We start from the raw sequence: 16,743 nt of genomic DNA, 5'->3' as shown, positions 1-16,743 counted from the left end.
AGTAGGTCTGTTGGTCATTCGGTAGACCATGTCTTGTCCGTACAATATTTCAAGAACAGTTTAATGTTGGACCATAAAAGAAAAGTGACCAGTAAATGACCCCAATTGTTTTGGGAGATCAAAGGTCACAGTAAATGTTGTATTTAAAAGATTGTCTGCTCAATAATGCTGAGAATGCTTTACCCTAGTACTTTAAGTTCATTGTAAGGTTGCTCTTGGCAGATGTAGATGTGTCCTTGATTTCTTGGGGCTAATAGCTCAAGTCATCATAGTATGGTCATGGTCAATGCATTTCTTCTTAAAACCTCTTGCAGTCTAGCAAATATTTCTGAATGCTTAAGGAGCATAATCAGACTTCCCCAATGGTACAAATAGGTGACAAAGTAACAATTAAAATTGAGTTTTTTGTAATAAAATTTTAACTTATTCAGGACTATACTGGAGCCCATATTATGTAATATATAATTGACGGCTATCATTCTGTAATTCAGGATTCATGGCTGTACCACCTGACGGTGGCCGCGGGAGGCGGCACAGGTAATGTGGGCACGCAGTACGAGCAGCTCATTGCCAAATTGATGCAGGTGGAGGGAGATCCTAGTAAGACTGCCTTTTGTTATCACATTGATCTAACATCTGTAGTTTGGTGAGGTTAGTGCCAGAAAATGCCAGTACCTTATACATTTTATTGATGCTTGATACTGGGATACTGTTGTTCAGAAGTTGGCATTTACAACACATAGAACATGTTAGCATAGTTTTACAAGTGGATAAGTTCTTTAATCTTAAAAGTATGAATAAATAGTTTTAATAAAAATATATGCAAATGCTAATTTAAAGTAAATTTGAATAATTTCTATTCAATAATTATATGGATAGTAAATGTATATTGTTCCAGATTGTGTGTACTGGAAGCACCCTGTGTTGCTACATTCCAAGGAGCCCCTAACAGGGCCTCTCACTACTCTCCCATCCAAACACCTCCAGAAACAGGCTACCCATCTGTTCCAGGTAAATTATTTAAAGATTTTAATAATAATACAGAACCCAGAGTTTTATGAGAACATTGCAAATAATGGTCAATTGCAGGGATACCCCCAGAGCCTTTTAGATAATCATTCAAACCAAGGAGTCCAAGTTGTTCCAATCAGGTCCTCCACAATTATTATTCAAACCAATAAGCCACTATCCAAGCTGCTAAGAAAGAGTACATTACAAGCAGCCCCAATCAGTGCCTCAGAAATAATGATTCAAACCAATCAGGGCCTCTCTAATTCTAATAATGGTACATTGGAACGAGCCCAAATCAGGGCCTCCCATATATTGGTAAATTGCAAGAAGCCCTAAGCACGGCTTCTTACATAACTATTTAATCCTAGGAGCCCGTATCAGAGCCTCTCGGATGCTCCGCCCGGTTAGCTCAATCAGTAGAGCGTTGGACTCTGAACTTTTGATAGCATTGATAGATAGTGATTAAACTTGGTGTGTGGGTAGCTTATGTAAAGAGCTACCTTGGGGTTGCTTTTGAGGGGGGTGGGGCTAAGGTCAAGGTCACTGTTACTAAAAATTTAAAAACGGTGTCCGCCCAATACCTTTAGTTAGCATTGATAGATATTTATAAAACTTGGTGTGTAGGTAGCTTATGTACAGAGCTAGCTTGGGATTGCTTTTGAGGGGGATGGACCTAAGGTCAAGGTCACTGTTACTAAAAATAGAAAAATGGTTTCTGCCCAATAACTTTAGTTAGGATTGATAGATATTGACGAAATTTTGTGTGTAGGTGCTAGTAGCTTATGTGAGGAGCAAGCTTTGAATTTCTTTTGAGGGGGGTATGGTCAAGGTCACTGTTACTAAAAATAGAAAAATGGTTTCTGCCCAATAACTTTAGTTGGCATTGATAGATATTGATGAAACTTAGAGCGAAGGTAGCTTATGTGAAGAGCTAGCTTGGGAGGTGGGGTCAAGGTCACTGTTCCTAAAAATAGAAAAATATTTTTCTGCCCAACAACTTAGTTAGAATTGATGGATAGTGATGAAGTTGTTCCAATCAGGTCCTCCACAATTATTATTCAAACCAATAAGCCACTATCCAAGCTGCTAAGAAAGGGTACATTACAAGCAGCCCCAATCAGTGCCTCAGAAATAATGATTCAAACCAATCAGGGCCTCTCTAATTCTAATAATGGTACATTGGAACGAGCCCAAATCAGGGCCTCCCATATATTGGTAAATTGCAAGAAGCCCTAAGCACGGCCTCTTACATAAATATTTAATCCAAGGAGCCCGTATCAGAGCCTCTCGGATGCTCCGCCCGGTTAGCTCAATCAGTAGAGCGTTGGACTCTGAATCGGACAACCGGGTTCGATTCCCGGGCGGACCAGGTCACTTCTGTTGTGATTGGTTATGAAATCCTTTCTACGACCATTCGCACTGTACCACTGCCCCTGGCATGTACAGAAGTTGTCAGTTCCTTGCAGAGGTGAAGGCACCTAGTACTGGTTCAGGATAGGTGTGCAGTGGTTGAACTGTCACTCCGGGACCCTTCAATGTGCTCACGCCGGGACCCGGAGTATAAACTACTAACACCACCCGCGAGAGCCTCTCAAATAATGGTGCATTCCAAGGAACCCCATTCAGGGCCTCTTAAATAAGTATTCAAATCAAGAAGCACCCGGCAGATTTCACGTTTTGGTGACCAAAAAGTTCCCGGCGAATATTGATTTTTAAAATTTATTGCAGATTTGTGATTTCAACATAATCTTTTACAGCAATTTCTTATCTATCATATTTTAGAACATTTGCAATGATTTATTCATGCATTTTTATAAAAAAAAGAATTTTGTATCACCATACCATTTGTGCTAGTGTTACAATATTGCCGGTAAAAACTTGTTTTTTTTTAATATTTTGATCCAAAGAAGTATTTTGTCTTGCACTAAATGGTTCATTTATCTATAAAACAGATTGTACAGACAAAAAATAAAGATTGTTTCGTTTTTCTCAAATAAATTTATTGAAACAAACCCTAATTGGACAACAAGACAGAAAATGCTTTCTGCAAACATAGGTTTTCTTTTTATATCAGATCAGATAAGCTATAAACATAAATGTTTTGTTGTGGTAATATAAATGTCTCTAGTATGGTGCAATTATCATTACCTTTGATATTAAACATATATATTATAAATTGCTAATTGCAGTATGTGCTAGTGTTACCACAAAACAGAATGAGTAACATTAGCAGTATGTCACATTAGCAGTTGGACAGAATGTTTCACAACAAATTAAAATACAGACCTACCACAGACTGTTTGAGCTTGATACAGTATAAAACAAACTATATAAATGATTGATAAACACGGTCTATTGATAATCACAAAAATTCTTAATTCTGTCCAATAAATAACGATATCAAACACAAAAGCGGTATGAATTCAATATAAACTACGTACCTAATGAATGAATACTTACAAACGATAGTTTACAGACGACATTGTTATGTTCGAATAATTGACTCTGGGAAAGTCATCAAATTTCAACGATTTTCTTGCTTTATTAAGCGCTTGTCTTAATGCTAGTGTGACATAATGTTAACGTTACATCGAAGGACAGAATGAGACAAACTTGGATTAAGTTTTTATCAACGGTATTCACCACTATTTTTATCATTTCAATGTCAACTGTGAACCAGTCCAATATAAAAGTAATCGCTACCCGGATGTTAACCCTCAGTCGGTGTAAATTATTCACGAATAGAAAAGGTGCTATCGTCATGCTAAAATGGGACAGAATCGATTTTGAGTAACATTAACACATTTTTAGACCTAAAAAACTTTATGATCGGGAATGACCAATTTCTTGTTACATGCAATACTGTTTTTATCCGACACGTAGTCTTTGTTTTCAGTGATTTAATAAAGGTGTGTTTAGGCTTAAAACAGTTAGCAGTGGATCATGTCTGCTAATGTTACACAACAATTCGAGGACAGATTACCGTAACGTTATCACCATGCGCAATTACCGAAAATTTAAGTATATTACGAACGAAATGCAATCATTTTAGATATATTATTGTTTTAATTAACATTTCTTGCAAACATTATTCAACAGACAAGAATAAAATACTTACCAGATGTTACTGAAAAGCATCCTCAAAAAAGTGGTATATTGGTACCGGGAAGATTTTCTGTCTTTTTTGTCCTAAATATCGGCATATTTTTACATTTTTTTTACCTTATTTAACACAATATTTTCATTATTTTAATACAAATCACTTCTATTAGGTGTTCTTATTGGGTTGGGAAAGGCAATTGCTGTATATATGACGTTGACATGCAATAACAATAAATGAAAGCAAATGGGCCAAATAATTGCCTTTTTTGTGAAATCTGCCACCCATCAGGGCCTCTCAAATAACCATTCATTCAAAGGAGATCCTATCTGGGCCTCTCAAAAATAATAGTACATTTTGTACATTACAAGGTGCACCTAGTAGGGCATCTTACCACATCTCTATTGAAACACCTCCAGAAAGGATGAGAAGGAAATCATTGACTGACACAAAACACTGCCAGAACACAGACAAGTCCCCTTTACTTTTCAGGAGGTTCACCAGTTCATGTGCACCGTGATAGAATCTCCCAGCCTGGATGTACATGTACACTTGGCTCAGTCCATTCTTCAGCAGTGTATCCACCAACCCCAGTTGCAGAATGAACTCTACTGTCAGCTGATCAAGCAGACGTCAAGGCATCCTGTACAGAACAGGTCAACTGTGCAGGTATGCCAAGTCTTCTGAGATTCTTTAACTAAGTTTTATTTAGGAAGCTGAATGTTTTATAGTGATGAATATTGAATACTAATAAAAATAACAACATGGTAATATCAAACTGTCATAAGTCATAACACTGGGTATTTAAATGCACATGTAAGTTGAAGCCAATTAAGGAATGAATTGTGGGTTTGGTGTCATTTTTAACCAGGTCTTCAACGAATTCGGGTTATTAGAATGAGGTTGTCGTTGGGCGTGCGGGCGGGCGGGCGTCAAACATTGGTTTCTGTTTAATAACTTTAGTTAGCATTGATAGATATTGATGAAACTTGGTGTGTAGGTAGCTTATGGGAAGAGCTAGCGTGGGATTGCTTTTGAGGGGGGGTGGGGCTAAGGTCAAGTTCACTGTTACTAAAAATAGAAAAATGGTTTCTGCCCAATAACTTTAGTTAACATTGATAGATATTGACGAAACTTGGTGTGTAGGTTGCTTATGTGAAGAGCTAGCTTGGGATTGCTTTTGAGTGGGGTGGGGCTAAGGTCAAGGTTGCCTGTTACTAAAAATAGAAAAATGGTTTCTGCCCAATAACTTTAGTTAGCAGTGATAGATATTGATGAAACTTGGTGTGTAGGTTGCTTATGGGAAGAGCTAGCTTGGGATTGCTTTTGAGTGGGGAGGGGCTAAGGTCAAGGTCACTATTACTAAAAATAGAAAAATGGTTTCCGCCCAATAACTTTAGTTAGGATTGACAGATATTGATGAAACTTGGTGTGTAGATAGCATGTGAAGAGCTAGCTTGGGATTGCTTTTGAGTGGGGAGGGGCTACGGTCAATGTCACTGTTACTTGAAATAGAAAAATGTTTTTTGCCAAATAACTTTTGATAGCATTGATAGATAGTGATTAAACTTGGTGTGTGGGTAGCTTATGTAAAGAGCTACCTTGGGATTGCTTTTGAGGGGGGTGGGGCTAAGGTCAAGGTCACTGTTACTAAAAATTTAAAAACGGTGTCCGCCCAATACCTTTAGTTAGCATTGATAGATATTTATAAAACTTGGTGTGTAGGTAGCTTATGTACAGAGCTAGCTTGGGATTGCTTTTGAGGGGGATGGACCTAAGGTCAAGGTCACTGTTACTAAAAATAGAAAAATGGTTTCTGCCCAATAACTTTAGTTAGGATTGATAGATATTGACGAAATTTTGTGTGTAGGTGCTAGTAGCTTATGTGAGGAGCAAGCTTTGAATTTCTTTTGAGGGGGGTATGGTCAAGGTCACTGTTACTAAAAATAGAAAAATGGTTTCTGCCCAATAACTTTAGTTGGCATTGATAGATATTGATGAAACTTAGAGCGAAGGTAGCTTATGTGAAGAGCTAGCTTGGAAGGTGGGGTCAAGGTCACTGTTCCTAAAAATAGAAAAATATTTTTCTGCCCAACAACTTAGTTAGAATTGATGGATAGTGATGAATCTTAGTGTGAATATAGCTTATATGAAGCTGCAGATTGAACTTGCTCATGCAACAAATTAATTGGCTATAATTTCTGATTGCCTATAACAAAAACCTGGTTTCGTCGCATTGCGGCGCTTCTAGTAGGAGAACTAACTCATTTGAGTTGGTTAAAGTCGAAGGACTCGAACCGTACTTTAACCAGCCCAACTGTGTTCATATCTCTGAAAATGACATCAATCACGAAGTTGAGGTGTAAATATATGCTTGTAAAGATTCTGCCCTATACTTGATTTTGTAACATTTGTTACACCTTTAAGTCCTTTAGGTTCAGAAGGAGGGATCAAGCACTTCTTATTGAAGACCATTATGATCAAATGTACATACAGTATACTCTACTTATGCCTTAAAAATCTCTCCTTTTATAAAAAATACATAATAATACTCATAAAAATCCCAATGCAGAACCTATTACTGTGTGGAAAGCACTCCTGGTATCTGTGCCATGCCTCTCCCACATCTCCCACTGGCTCTCTGCTTGATGTGACGGCCGAGTCCAAGATGAACCCCCCGTCCTACGCGATCACTCAGGGCTGGCAACTCCTTGCTATGTGTGTGCCGCTCTTCCTGCCGAAACAGTCTATCATCTGGTGGCTCAAGACACATCTACATAGGAATGCTGACCATAGGTAGACTTAAACAGCTTAGTTTGGTTTCTTTTAGAAAAAAAAGTCCGGATATAATTGTTGTAGCCAAGGTTTTGTCGTTCGCTCTATACACTTGTAACATCACGCATATATTAGCAAAACCCAGTCATTACTCCATACATTAACAACAAATAATAAACCATTCCTGTATTTTTTGTAGGTCAGACACGGGAAAGTATGCAATATTCTGTGAGCGGGCCCTAGAACGAGGCCAACAGAACGGTTTACGGGAGGTCAAACCATCACGTATGGAGGTGATGTCGATACTTCTCCGCCACCCGTACCATCATTCCCAGCCTATCAGCATTCCAGTACACTTTCTCAACAACAGCTATCAGGTAAAATTAAAGTGTTTCTAGCTTATATCAAAGCTGAAGGCATGTATAATTATGTTTATATCTATTTCCTTTGGTAACGACCAGGTATGGCTTATATTTTTATTTTGTAATTATTAAGAAATGTTGGGACAAGTGTGAGGTTATGGTTGTACAAACTAAATTAAGTAAGCCCCATGTAGACTCGTGTTATGGTGAACTCATGTTTCAATGAACGTTCCAAGGCGGTAATCCCATCATTTATAAAGCTAAAAGCTATTTTGATACTTGTGTGGTGTGTTTGTGATGTTTGTGTACGTGGTGTTTGTAGGTTTATACATTGATGTCTCTAGTTATTGAGGCTTGGGCCCTTGCCTTGTGCCTCTAAACATGTTTTTTTCACCTACTGGGCTTGTCCCTGTAGTTTTCATTGTATTATTAAAGAAAGCCCATCTATTTGAAATTTAAATAAACTATTTTAAATATTATTATGCTTTACAGTATTTCTGCATTTGTGTCCCTTTATCTAAGAAACGGATGAGTGTTGGGAATATCATGTCTATCAGGGTTTAAATAAACAATGATTGTGAATATTATTATCATATGCACAATATTTTTGCATTGACATTTATAACCCTGTACCTGTAAGAAACACATGAGAGCTTGTGACCGCTGCATTATTTAATTTATTCAATTTATTAATTGGCATAATTGCTGTTGTTTTTGCTGTTTTTTTTTATTATTTTGTTATCCTTATACCTGGGATTAACAAAAAATCAAGAACTGTCAAAAATCAATCGTTAACAACATACAGAATAAATTATCACCAAGTGTCAGTACCGGTATGTACTAAAAATAGAAACACATTAGTAGCGGAGGTGGAATTAAGTACAGACCTTTAATCTACCATTTACCTAATAGTACAATACAGATGTTGCCATCTCAGGCATAAGAGGTATAAGTGTAGATTAGTTTATGACAAATTCAAAGTACCATATATGATACTTCCAGGTGATCAGTTTTGATGGGTCGACAACCATTCAGGAGTTTCAGCAGGCCATTAACAAGGCGCTCGGAATGCAGGATTGCTCATACTCTGGTTTTGCGCTCTTCTCTGACGACCCGATAATAGCGGACATGGAGACGTGCCTGCAGAACCATATCAAAGTGAGATAGTATAAGGGTTTGGTGTAAATAAGAGATGAGTGTGATAGTTGGTTGTTCAGTGAATTGTAGTGGACATATAAATGTGCCTTCGAAAGCATAGAGAGAGATGATAATAGTGCTATTGCAATCATTTGGTTGGTTGTGAAGTAGGATTTGCAGGAAATGTTTAAATGAACTGGGATAAAATAGAAGTATGAGTATTTTATATTTACTTGATTTCAAACCTGAAAAATAAGTTTGATTTAATAAAAAAAATCCTAAAAACTTTTTAAAGATTTTAATTTTACGGTATATCAATTTTACCCTGAAATTTTCATTTACACTGTGTCATTGAAAAACCTCTTGTAACAGTAATGGAGATGATTAATGTATTCATTATTTGACAGATTTGTGATGTGATCTCAAAGTGGGAAGAATGTTTTCGAGAATTTCATGGCGGCAAGGCGGAAAGTAACCGCACTATCAAACTCCTCTACAAAAACAGGTCTGTTATTTAAAAGACATCAAGAATGCATTTACTGTACTTAATAAAAAAATTAAAAAAACTTTAAAGAAAATAAATACAGCCTCTTCAATTACTTATATGTAAAAGTAATAAATATTTTGTGATTTTTTTCTCCTCTGTGAAGTTAGAATTAAAAGACCTTCTTTCCTAATCCTAATATATAAATTATGTCATCTCACTATTACGTTGCATAAAGAGCCAGTTTCTGTTATTTAAAAAAAGTGGCAACTCTTATCTGATATGTAAAATGTATAAAAGCATATTTTTTCATAAATATCAATCACATTCATCATTTCAGACTTTACTACAAGAGTACAAGTCGATTTGAAACAGATCGGGAAAAGCTGCTCCTAACTTACCAGATAAATGAAGAAATTGTAAACAGCCGGTTTCCGCTGAATCGCGACCTTGCACTAGAGCTCTCCTCGTTAATGGCGCAGATCGAATTTGGGGACATGAAGACGGGTGACAGTGGACTTGCTCAGCAGACAATACAGGTGCTTGACAGGTTCTACCCACGGAAATATCGGGACACAACTGAAGAGGGTCATAGGTACGCACTTGTATTTCCATTGATTTGTTAAATGGCAAACTTTTTTTTAATCAAGCTTCATTTACAGGACTGGTGTCGATCAGCTTAAGGTAATTGTATGAAAATAAAAGAAGTGTTTGGAATTTGTGCATTATGTTTTGTTTAAATATATGGTTAAAAATATGTAGCTTCAACAAAAATGCCAAAAAGAGATGAAAGCCAAAAAGTGAGAATCCCCAACCTGCACTTTTGTCACACAAAGTTGACGGTTAATGCAAAACTGATGTAACCCCATCAAATTTATATGGAAATGGAACTGTCTTACACTAAGCCTACAAATACAGGGACTTCTTTAATCCAATGCATCTACCACCTTTTATCACATGATGATTTTTTGCTTTCAGAGAGGCTATCAGAGAAGGCGTTTTTTCAGAAGAAGCGCGAACATTAGCATATTCAAGAAAATTATAAATGATTTTGCGCCAAAATGCATAAAAAAATATATACAGTTTTTCATTGGTGCCATTGTTTTATCCTACATTGCTCCATTTGTCTACAGGTTACATCAGGAGAAGCTAGTGGAACGATGGTTGTCTTTACGCGGTCGCAGTAGCCAGGACTGTGTGCGGGTGTACTTGGCTGTTGCCCACAAGTGGCAGTTCTGCGGGGCAAAACTCTTTCTCACAAGGGTATGTGCCTGGCTTGCTGAACATAAAAGCTTGGGGTTGTTGTTGATGTGAAAAGTAAAGAAAAGTGTAACAGACATTGTGATGCTCTTATCAAAGATCGTAGAATGAGATCGCTTTTTCAACCTGGTGAATCCCAGTAGTAATTCTTTTTATTTTGAAAGAAATAATTTGATTGGTCATGTTAGTCGTATCTGGTTAAAAAATTTAAAAATCTAAACTGTTACCTTTACTGTATATTACAGGAGCGTGAGTCAATGTGCCCTGATGATATTTGGCTGGCCATACAGGAAGATGGAGTAGCTATCCTTGAATATTCAACTATGGTTAGTTCTGTATTTTATTGACTGATAAGGCAGTGTTACAGAACCAATTACTCATATTTGTTAGTTTCTCAAAGTAATATTTGAATCCTTGAAAATACTTATTAGGTTTATTTTTTTTTGTAAGACCCATAAAATCAGTTTTGGTTTCTTCAATTTACACACTTGTCCAAAAATATTCACATTGATTAACTTGAACAATATATGGTATGTTTTAACAACCATTAATACACAAGTGATTTCTTTTGAACTTGTTTTAATGATGAAATTAAGATAAATATTTTTAGAACTCAAACTTATGTCTTGTGTTCTGTCTTGTACTATCACCAACAAGTTAACTTTGTGTCTCAAGAAATAGTTATGCTAAGCAGTTGTCATGTATAATATATGGTTTTAAGAGAAGTAAGGTATTTTATGTTTGTCTTATTATGAAGTCCTGTAAACCAACTGCATACGGGTTTACTTTACATCCCATTATTTGGACTATTTCTTTCACATTTGCATCCCTCCTGAATTACCAATCTGCCTTGTATTTCAGCAACCAGTGAGCCAGTATGATTATCGGTCAGTTGTTACATTTGGTGGTTTTAACGAGGACATGATGATTGTTGTCAACCAGCTGATAGAATCTGCGCCACACCACTACGAGCACCACACACAGAAACTTCTCTTCCTTATGTCCAAACACAAGGTGAGTATTTTAGTGTTTCATACTCTATCTCTCTCAGTTATTACTTTTATACCCTCACTCTATAAGAGAAGGGGCATAAAGATTTTCCCTTGTCTTTTCTTCTGTCGCAAAAAACCTGCCTCACATAATATACATTTTAAGGTTGTTAAAGACCTTGTGTAACATAATTGAATATGTATTTGAGCTACAGTTTTGAAACATTACTGGAATGTTTATCAGCATTTTATGTTTTGCAACTGGTAATTTTGATGCACATCTGTTGACTAATGGCTGAATGATGGCCCTTGCATTTGTGACAAAGGCCGGCATTTGTGTCCTATGGACAAATTTTGTAAATTGTACACTGCACAGTCTGTACTGCCATCTTATCTTAAGTGACATGGGCAGATGTTGTTTATCTGCCATTCTTTTACAAAAATATAGAGTCTTTTTAATTCTTTTAAATAATTCATTTTTGAAGTATTGCCAATTCTGACTGTATATTTCTGTTAATGGAAATATATTAGATTTTCATGAACTTCCTTTCGGCTGTCATTTTCTGTTAATATTAAGCCACATTTTTTGTTCATTTTAGGTATTAGAGGTTACCCATTTGATAGCGAGCTACATCAACGCTCGAGTACAGAGGCACTCCCAGGAACCAAATGGAGGGATTGTCGTCTAAGACAGTGACATTGTCATCTTTAGAGTTGACCTGTCATCTGTGACAGTCATGTTGCTGCCTGATAAACTGAGGCAGTTGTCTGATATAAGGACATTTTATCTGAGACGGTCACATTGTCATCTGTGACAGTAACAGTGTTGTTGTCTGTGACAGTCACATTGTCATCTGAGACAGTCACATTGTCATCTGTGACAGTAACAGTGTTGTTGTCTGTGACAGTCACATTGTCATCTGAGACAGTCACATTGTCATCTGTGACAGTAACAGTGTTGTTGTCTGTGACAGTCACATTGTCATCTGTGACAGTAACAGTGTTGTTGTCTGTGACAGTCACATTGTCATCTGAGACAGTCACATTGTCATCTGTGACAGTAACAGTTTTGTTGTCTGTGACAGTTCCATTGTCATCTGAGACAGTCACATTGTCATCTGTGACAGTAACAGTGTTGTTGTCTGTGACAGTCACCTTGTCATCTGTAACAGTCACATTGTCATCTGAGACTGTCACATTGTCATCTGTGACAGTAACAGTGTTGTTGTCTGTGACAGTCACATTGTCATCTGAGACTGTCACATTGTCATCTGTGACAGTAACAGTGTTGTTGTCTGTGACAGTCACCTTGTCATCTGTAACAGTCACATTGTCATCTGAGACTGTCACATTGTCATCTGATACTGTGAAATTTTTGTCTGGGACAGTCACATCATCATCTGAGATGGTCACATTGTCATCTGAGACTGTCACATTGTCATCTGATACTGTGAAATTTTTGTCTGGGACAGTCACATCATCATCATCTGAGATGGTCACATTGTCATTTGAGATGGTCAGATTGTTGTCTGATAAAGTGACATTGTTGTCGGTAAAAGTAAAATTATCATCTGAGACGGTCATATTGACATCTGTTACTGTCACATTGTTGTTTGCACCAGTCTCATTGTTACCTTATCTTCTTGTCAGAGGCATTTTTAAACATCTTCTGAGACATTGGCCTCACCAAATAGTATTGACCGTCTCATTAACGTTGTCATTTGCTATACTCTGAGACACGGTTTTAATAATGTCAAGATCGTTAGTCTCCAATTTTTCTATGATAGACTGAAATTCTCATTTAAAGATGGTATCACAATTATGCCTATCAAGTGATGGTGTGACATTATGTTTCACGGTCGCACAATATGTCACTATGTCTGTCTTAGTGGAGGCTGGTCTATACATCAGACACATTCAAGATAGAAACAAGCAATATCAATCTAGAACCAGCTTGCTAGAAACAGCTTGCTAGAAACAGCTTGCTAGAAACAGCTTGCTTTTTTGGAGTTGTTTATTTATACACTTGTAAAGTTGAAGATAGTATAAAGTCTTCTTGCTAATGCAAACCATTTTTGATGTTTATTTTGTTAAAATTATGTTAAGCATTGCTTTAAAATAATCTAAACTGTAGGTGTAGAATTCATGTCCACATTGAACATAAAACTGAACTATTTTGTATACATGGGAGTTATGCAATTAATGGAGATGAAGCAAGCGTTTAATGCTTTTTCATTTAGCATTTATACAAAAGGTAGAAATGTTGGCTCCGAAAATATTACATAATTATATGAAATGGTTTTACTTGAACACCTGTCTCTAATGATGCATGCTATATTGCCTGTGTTTGTCGCACAATGTGTCTTGTTTCAATGAATGTTACAGGGTCTTATTAACTTTTACATATTTACATATTTAAAGGTCTCTGTAAAATCACTTATCTTGTGTCATTGTATGCCATTGTTTGTAATTTATTTCAATTGGCTATAAATTAACTTTGTAAATACCATAAGAATTTTGAAATAAGGATACTATTTATTATTCAGAAATGTGGTTTCTATTTAATTTTTGTTAACACAGTATTTAATTGTGTGTGTTTTAATTATCAATTATCTGTGATGTTTTGAATCTCAGTTTTGCATTTTAGATAATGTTGAGTTGCAATATTAATGATACCAGTTTTTGTTGTATGTTGTTGCATCTATTTGTTTTACGCGATATATTTTGAAACAGGTAATTAATTGGTTAATAATTGTTACATTTCATTTGACAAGTTTCAGAAAAAAAAAAATATACACTAGGTGACAAACTCACTGAAACAATACAGGTTAAACTACCATGTACATTTCTTAAATATCTTGTAAGTTTTACAAGTTTACGTAGTTTAGAAAACTGTAGATGTTCACTTTTAACATCAGTAGAAAATTTCATTTGAGGGGGAAAACTGATAACATAAATGGCAGAATGGTTTATACTCAGGGAATACACTTTGTTACATTTGAAAAATGTAGGTACATATGTGATGTACATGTTGCCTAAATTTGAATAAATGAATGTTTTTTTTACAGTAAACTTTGATAGATTGTAAGATTATTTGACGGGGCCTATTGTTCAGAACATTGTTGAAGTTAAAAACATGATCAAGGACATCATTTTCAAATTGTTTAAGTGCACTTGTAATTTGCAGTGTTTTTATTAATATTTGGTACTACTGTTTCAGCTGTACTTGTTTAATTTGAATATATTAACACATCATCAAATAGTTCAAGTTTTAAAGTTAACAAGGATCTCGTTAATCACATTGTTAACTTTAACAAAGTTCTGAACTATTGAACCCATGTCATATTTCTATACATACAGTTGTTGATTGTATTGACATTAACTTTTTCACAAATGCGGTATGTTTGCAATATGTTTTTTTTATAGATAATACTTGTATTTATGTATGAATGACTAGCCATACTTGAGTTACTCTTAAATTGTTAAATGAAGTTGTTTCAACCTGTGCATTGTTCATATTTCCTTTTGGTTTGAACGGATCATGAAATATGCACGTAAATATGATAAATGCCAATAAAATTTGACTGAACTACAAATTTCACGTTCTTAATTTTTTCTGGATACATGTCTTTTCCATTACAGTTTGTTTTGTGTTAAATGATCTGACTGGGTTAAGATTATCTCAGGATTCCCCAAGGACAACATATTATACACTGTCAATGGCTAATAAGAAGGTGTATTTCTAGTTTTATGGACTATTGAAAGTGATATTCACTGATAAAAATGCGATACTCACTGATAGCCATGGTGAATATCATTTATCATGGTCTATTGAACGTGATATTCACTGATAAATTCAAGGTGAATATCACTAATAAAGCCAATATTAACTGATAAAGTCAAGGTGAATATCACTTTTTGTGGTACATTGAACATGATATTCACTAATAAAGCCAATATTAACTGATAAAGACAAGGTGAATATCATTTATCATGGTCCATTGAACGTGATATTCAATGATAAAATCAAGGTGAATATCACTAACTGTGGTACATTGAATGTGATATTCACTAATAAAGCCAATATTAACTGATAAGGTCAGGGTGAATATCACTTTTTGTGGTACATTGAACATGATATTCACTAATAAAGCCAATAATATTAACTGATAAAGTCAAGGTGAATATCACTTTTTGTGGTACATTGAACATGATATTCACTAATAAAGCCAATATTAACTGATAAGGTCAAGGTGAATATCACTTATTGTGGTCCATTGAACATGCTATTCTAATTCACTGATAAAATCAAGGTGAATATCGCTTATTGTGGTAATTGAATGTGATATTCACTGATAGTCAAGGTAAATATCGCTTTTTGTGGTACATTAAACATGATATTTACTAATAAAGCCAATATAAACTGATAAAGACAAGGTGAATATTGCTTATTGTAGTCCATTGAATGTGATATTCTAATTCCCTGATAAAATCAAGGTGAATATCGCTTATTGTGGTAATTGAATGTGATATTCACTGATAGTCAAGGTGAATATCGCTTTTTGTGGTACATTAAACATGATATTCACTAATAAAGCCAATATACATGTAAACTGATAAAGGCAAGGTGAATATCGCTTATTGTGGTCCATAGAACGTGATATTCACTGGTAGTCATAGTGAATATTAAGGATTTACATCGTCGGTGATAATGTCAGGTCAATGACAACCAATGCTGTTGGGTCTTTTATGGATGTCACAACAGGTACAATACAGATGCAGAGTATTTGCAGAAGAATAACTTTAATTAAAGCGTAAAGAATATTCATACCATGCGTTATGCTACGTTATTCGTGCTCATTATCCATCTCCAGTTCATTTTGTCTCCTTGTCATGGCTGTCATATATGACAGAACAAAAACTAAGTACATTTTCTCAAGACAGAAAAGATCAACAATGCTTTTGAATTTTCAGAAAAAATGTTGACGTCTTCCCTGACTATTTTCCCCCTTTCATTGAATTGTATTAAGCATATTTTCCTAAATGTTTGTATTGCAAGAAAGATTTAACAGATATTAAGAGTGTTTTCTTATATTTAATTCGGAAATCAAATGCAAAATAGTTGTGTTATTACTGGCAAGTATTTCATATATTGATGTAAAACACTTTCAACGAAACACAGCTTAATTGTATCAAGCTTTTTTTGAAAGCCAACTTACTCTGAAACACTTTAATACAATCTTGTTAATCGATGTACTTATTACCAGTTCATGCCTTATTAAAAGAAATGTACATACATAAGAAATGTATTGCTTAGATTATTCTCTGATAGTAATCAAAATCAATTTGATTATCCATACCTAGTGGGGTCCGTTTTTGCGAACCATTTATTGTTACGGTAACTGCATGTTGTATATGGTACATGCATATAAGCTTGTAAGTAAACACTGTAGATGATGAGGAGAAGCAGTTGCATTGCCACTCTCCCACCCTGGAGGTCATATGTTGGGGTATTCTGAGTACAAACCAGTATAAGTGTCCTATATAAATCACCATTAGAACATTTTCCTAGCAAGGCTCGTACACCAATATGTTTGGTGAAAAACGGATATTCAAACTATTTAA

The 16,743-nt window shown here is 35.5% G+C and overlaps 1 protein-coding gene across 6 annotated transcripts in view; it reads left to right on the top strand.

Moving 5' to 3' along the window:
• The window catches only part of LOC128209684 (pleckstrin homology domain-containing family H member 1-like), a 105,601-nt gene extending 90,887 nt beyond the window's left edge, over positions 1–14,714 (top strand). For all 6 annotated transcript variants that reach the window (XM_052913834.1, XM_052913837.1, XM_052913836.1 and 3 more), the window contains 12 exons: positions 492–600; positions 899–1,011; positions 4,604–4,780; positions 6,684–6,907; positions 7,086–7,263; positions 8,251–8,406; positions 8,793–8,890; positions 9,210–9,464; positions 10,003–10,132; positions 10,375–10,455; positions 10,991–11,143; positions 11,718–14,714. In XM_052913834.1, the coding sequence (XP_052769794.1) occupies positions 492–600; positions 899–1,011; positions 4,604–4,780; positions 6,684–6,907; positions 7,086–7,263; positions 8,251–8,406; positions 8,793–8,890; positions 9,210–9,464; positions 10,003–10,132; positions 10,375–10,455; positions 10,991–11,143; positions 11,718–11,807 (1,764 nt within the window). In that variant the 3' untranslated portion in view covers positions 11,808–14,714. The remainder of the gene's footprint in view (positions 1–491; positions 601–898; positions 1,012–4,603; positions 4,781–6,683; positions 6,908–7,085; positions 7,264–8,250; positions 8,407–8,792; positions 8,891–9,209; positions 9,465–10,002; positions 10,133–10,374; positions 10,456–10,990; positions 11,144–11,717) is intronic.
• The last annotated feature ends 2,029 nt before the right edge of the window (positions 14,715–16,743 follow it).

The sequence above is a fragment of the Mya arenaria genome, chromosome 11, assembly GCF_026914265.1.
Source record: "Mya arenaria isolate MELC-2E11 chromosome 11, ASM2691426v1".
NCBI lineage: Eukaryota > Metazoa > Mollusca > Bivalvia > Myida > Myidae > Mya > Mya arenaria.
Note: the sequence above shows the minus strand (reverse complement) of the source record. Positions and strands in the feature narration are given on the sequence as shown.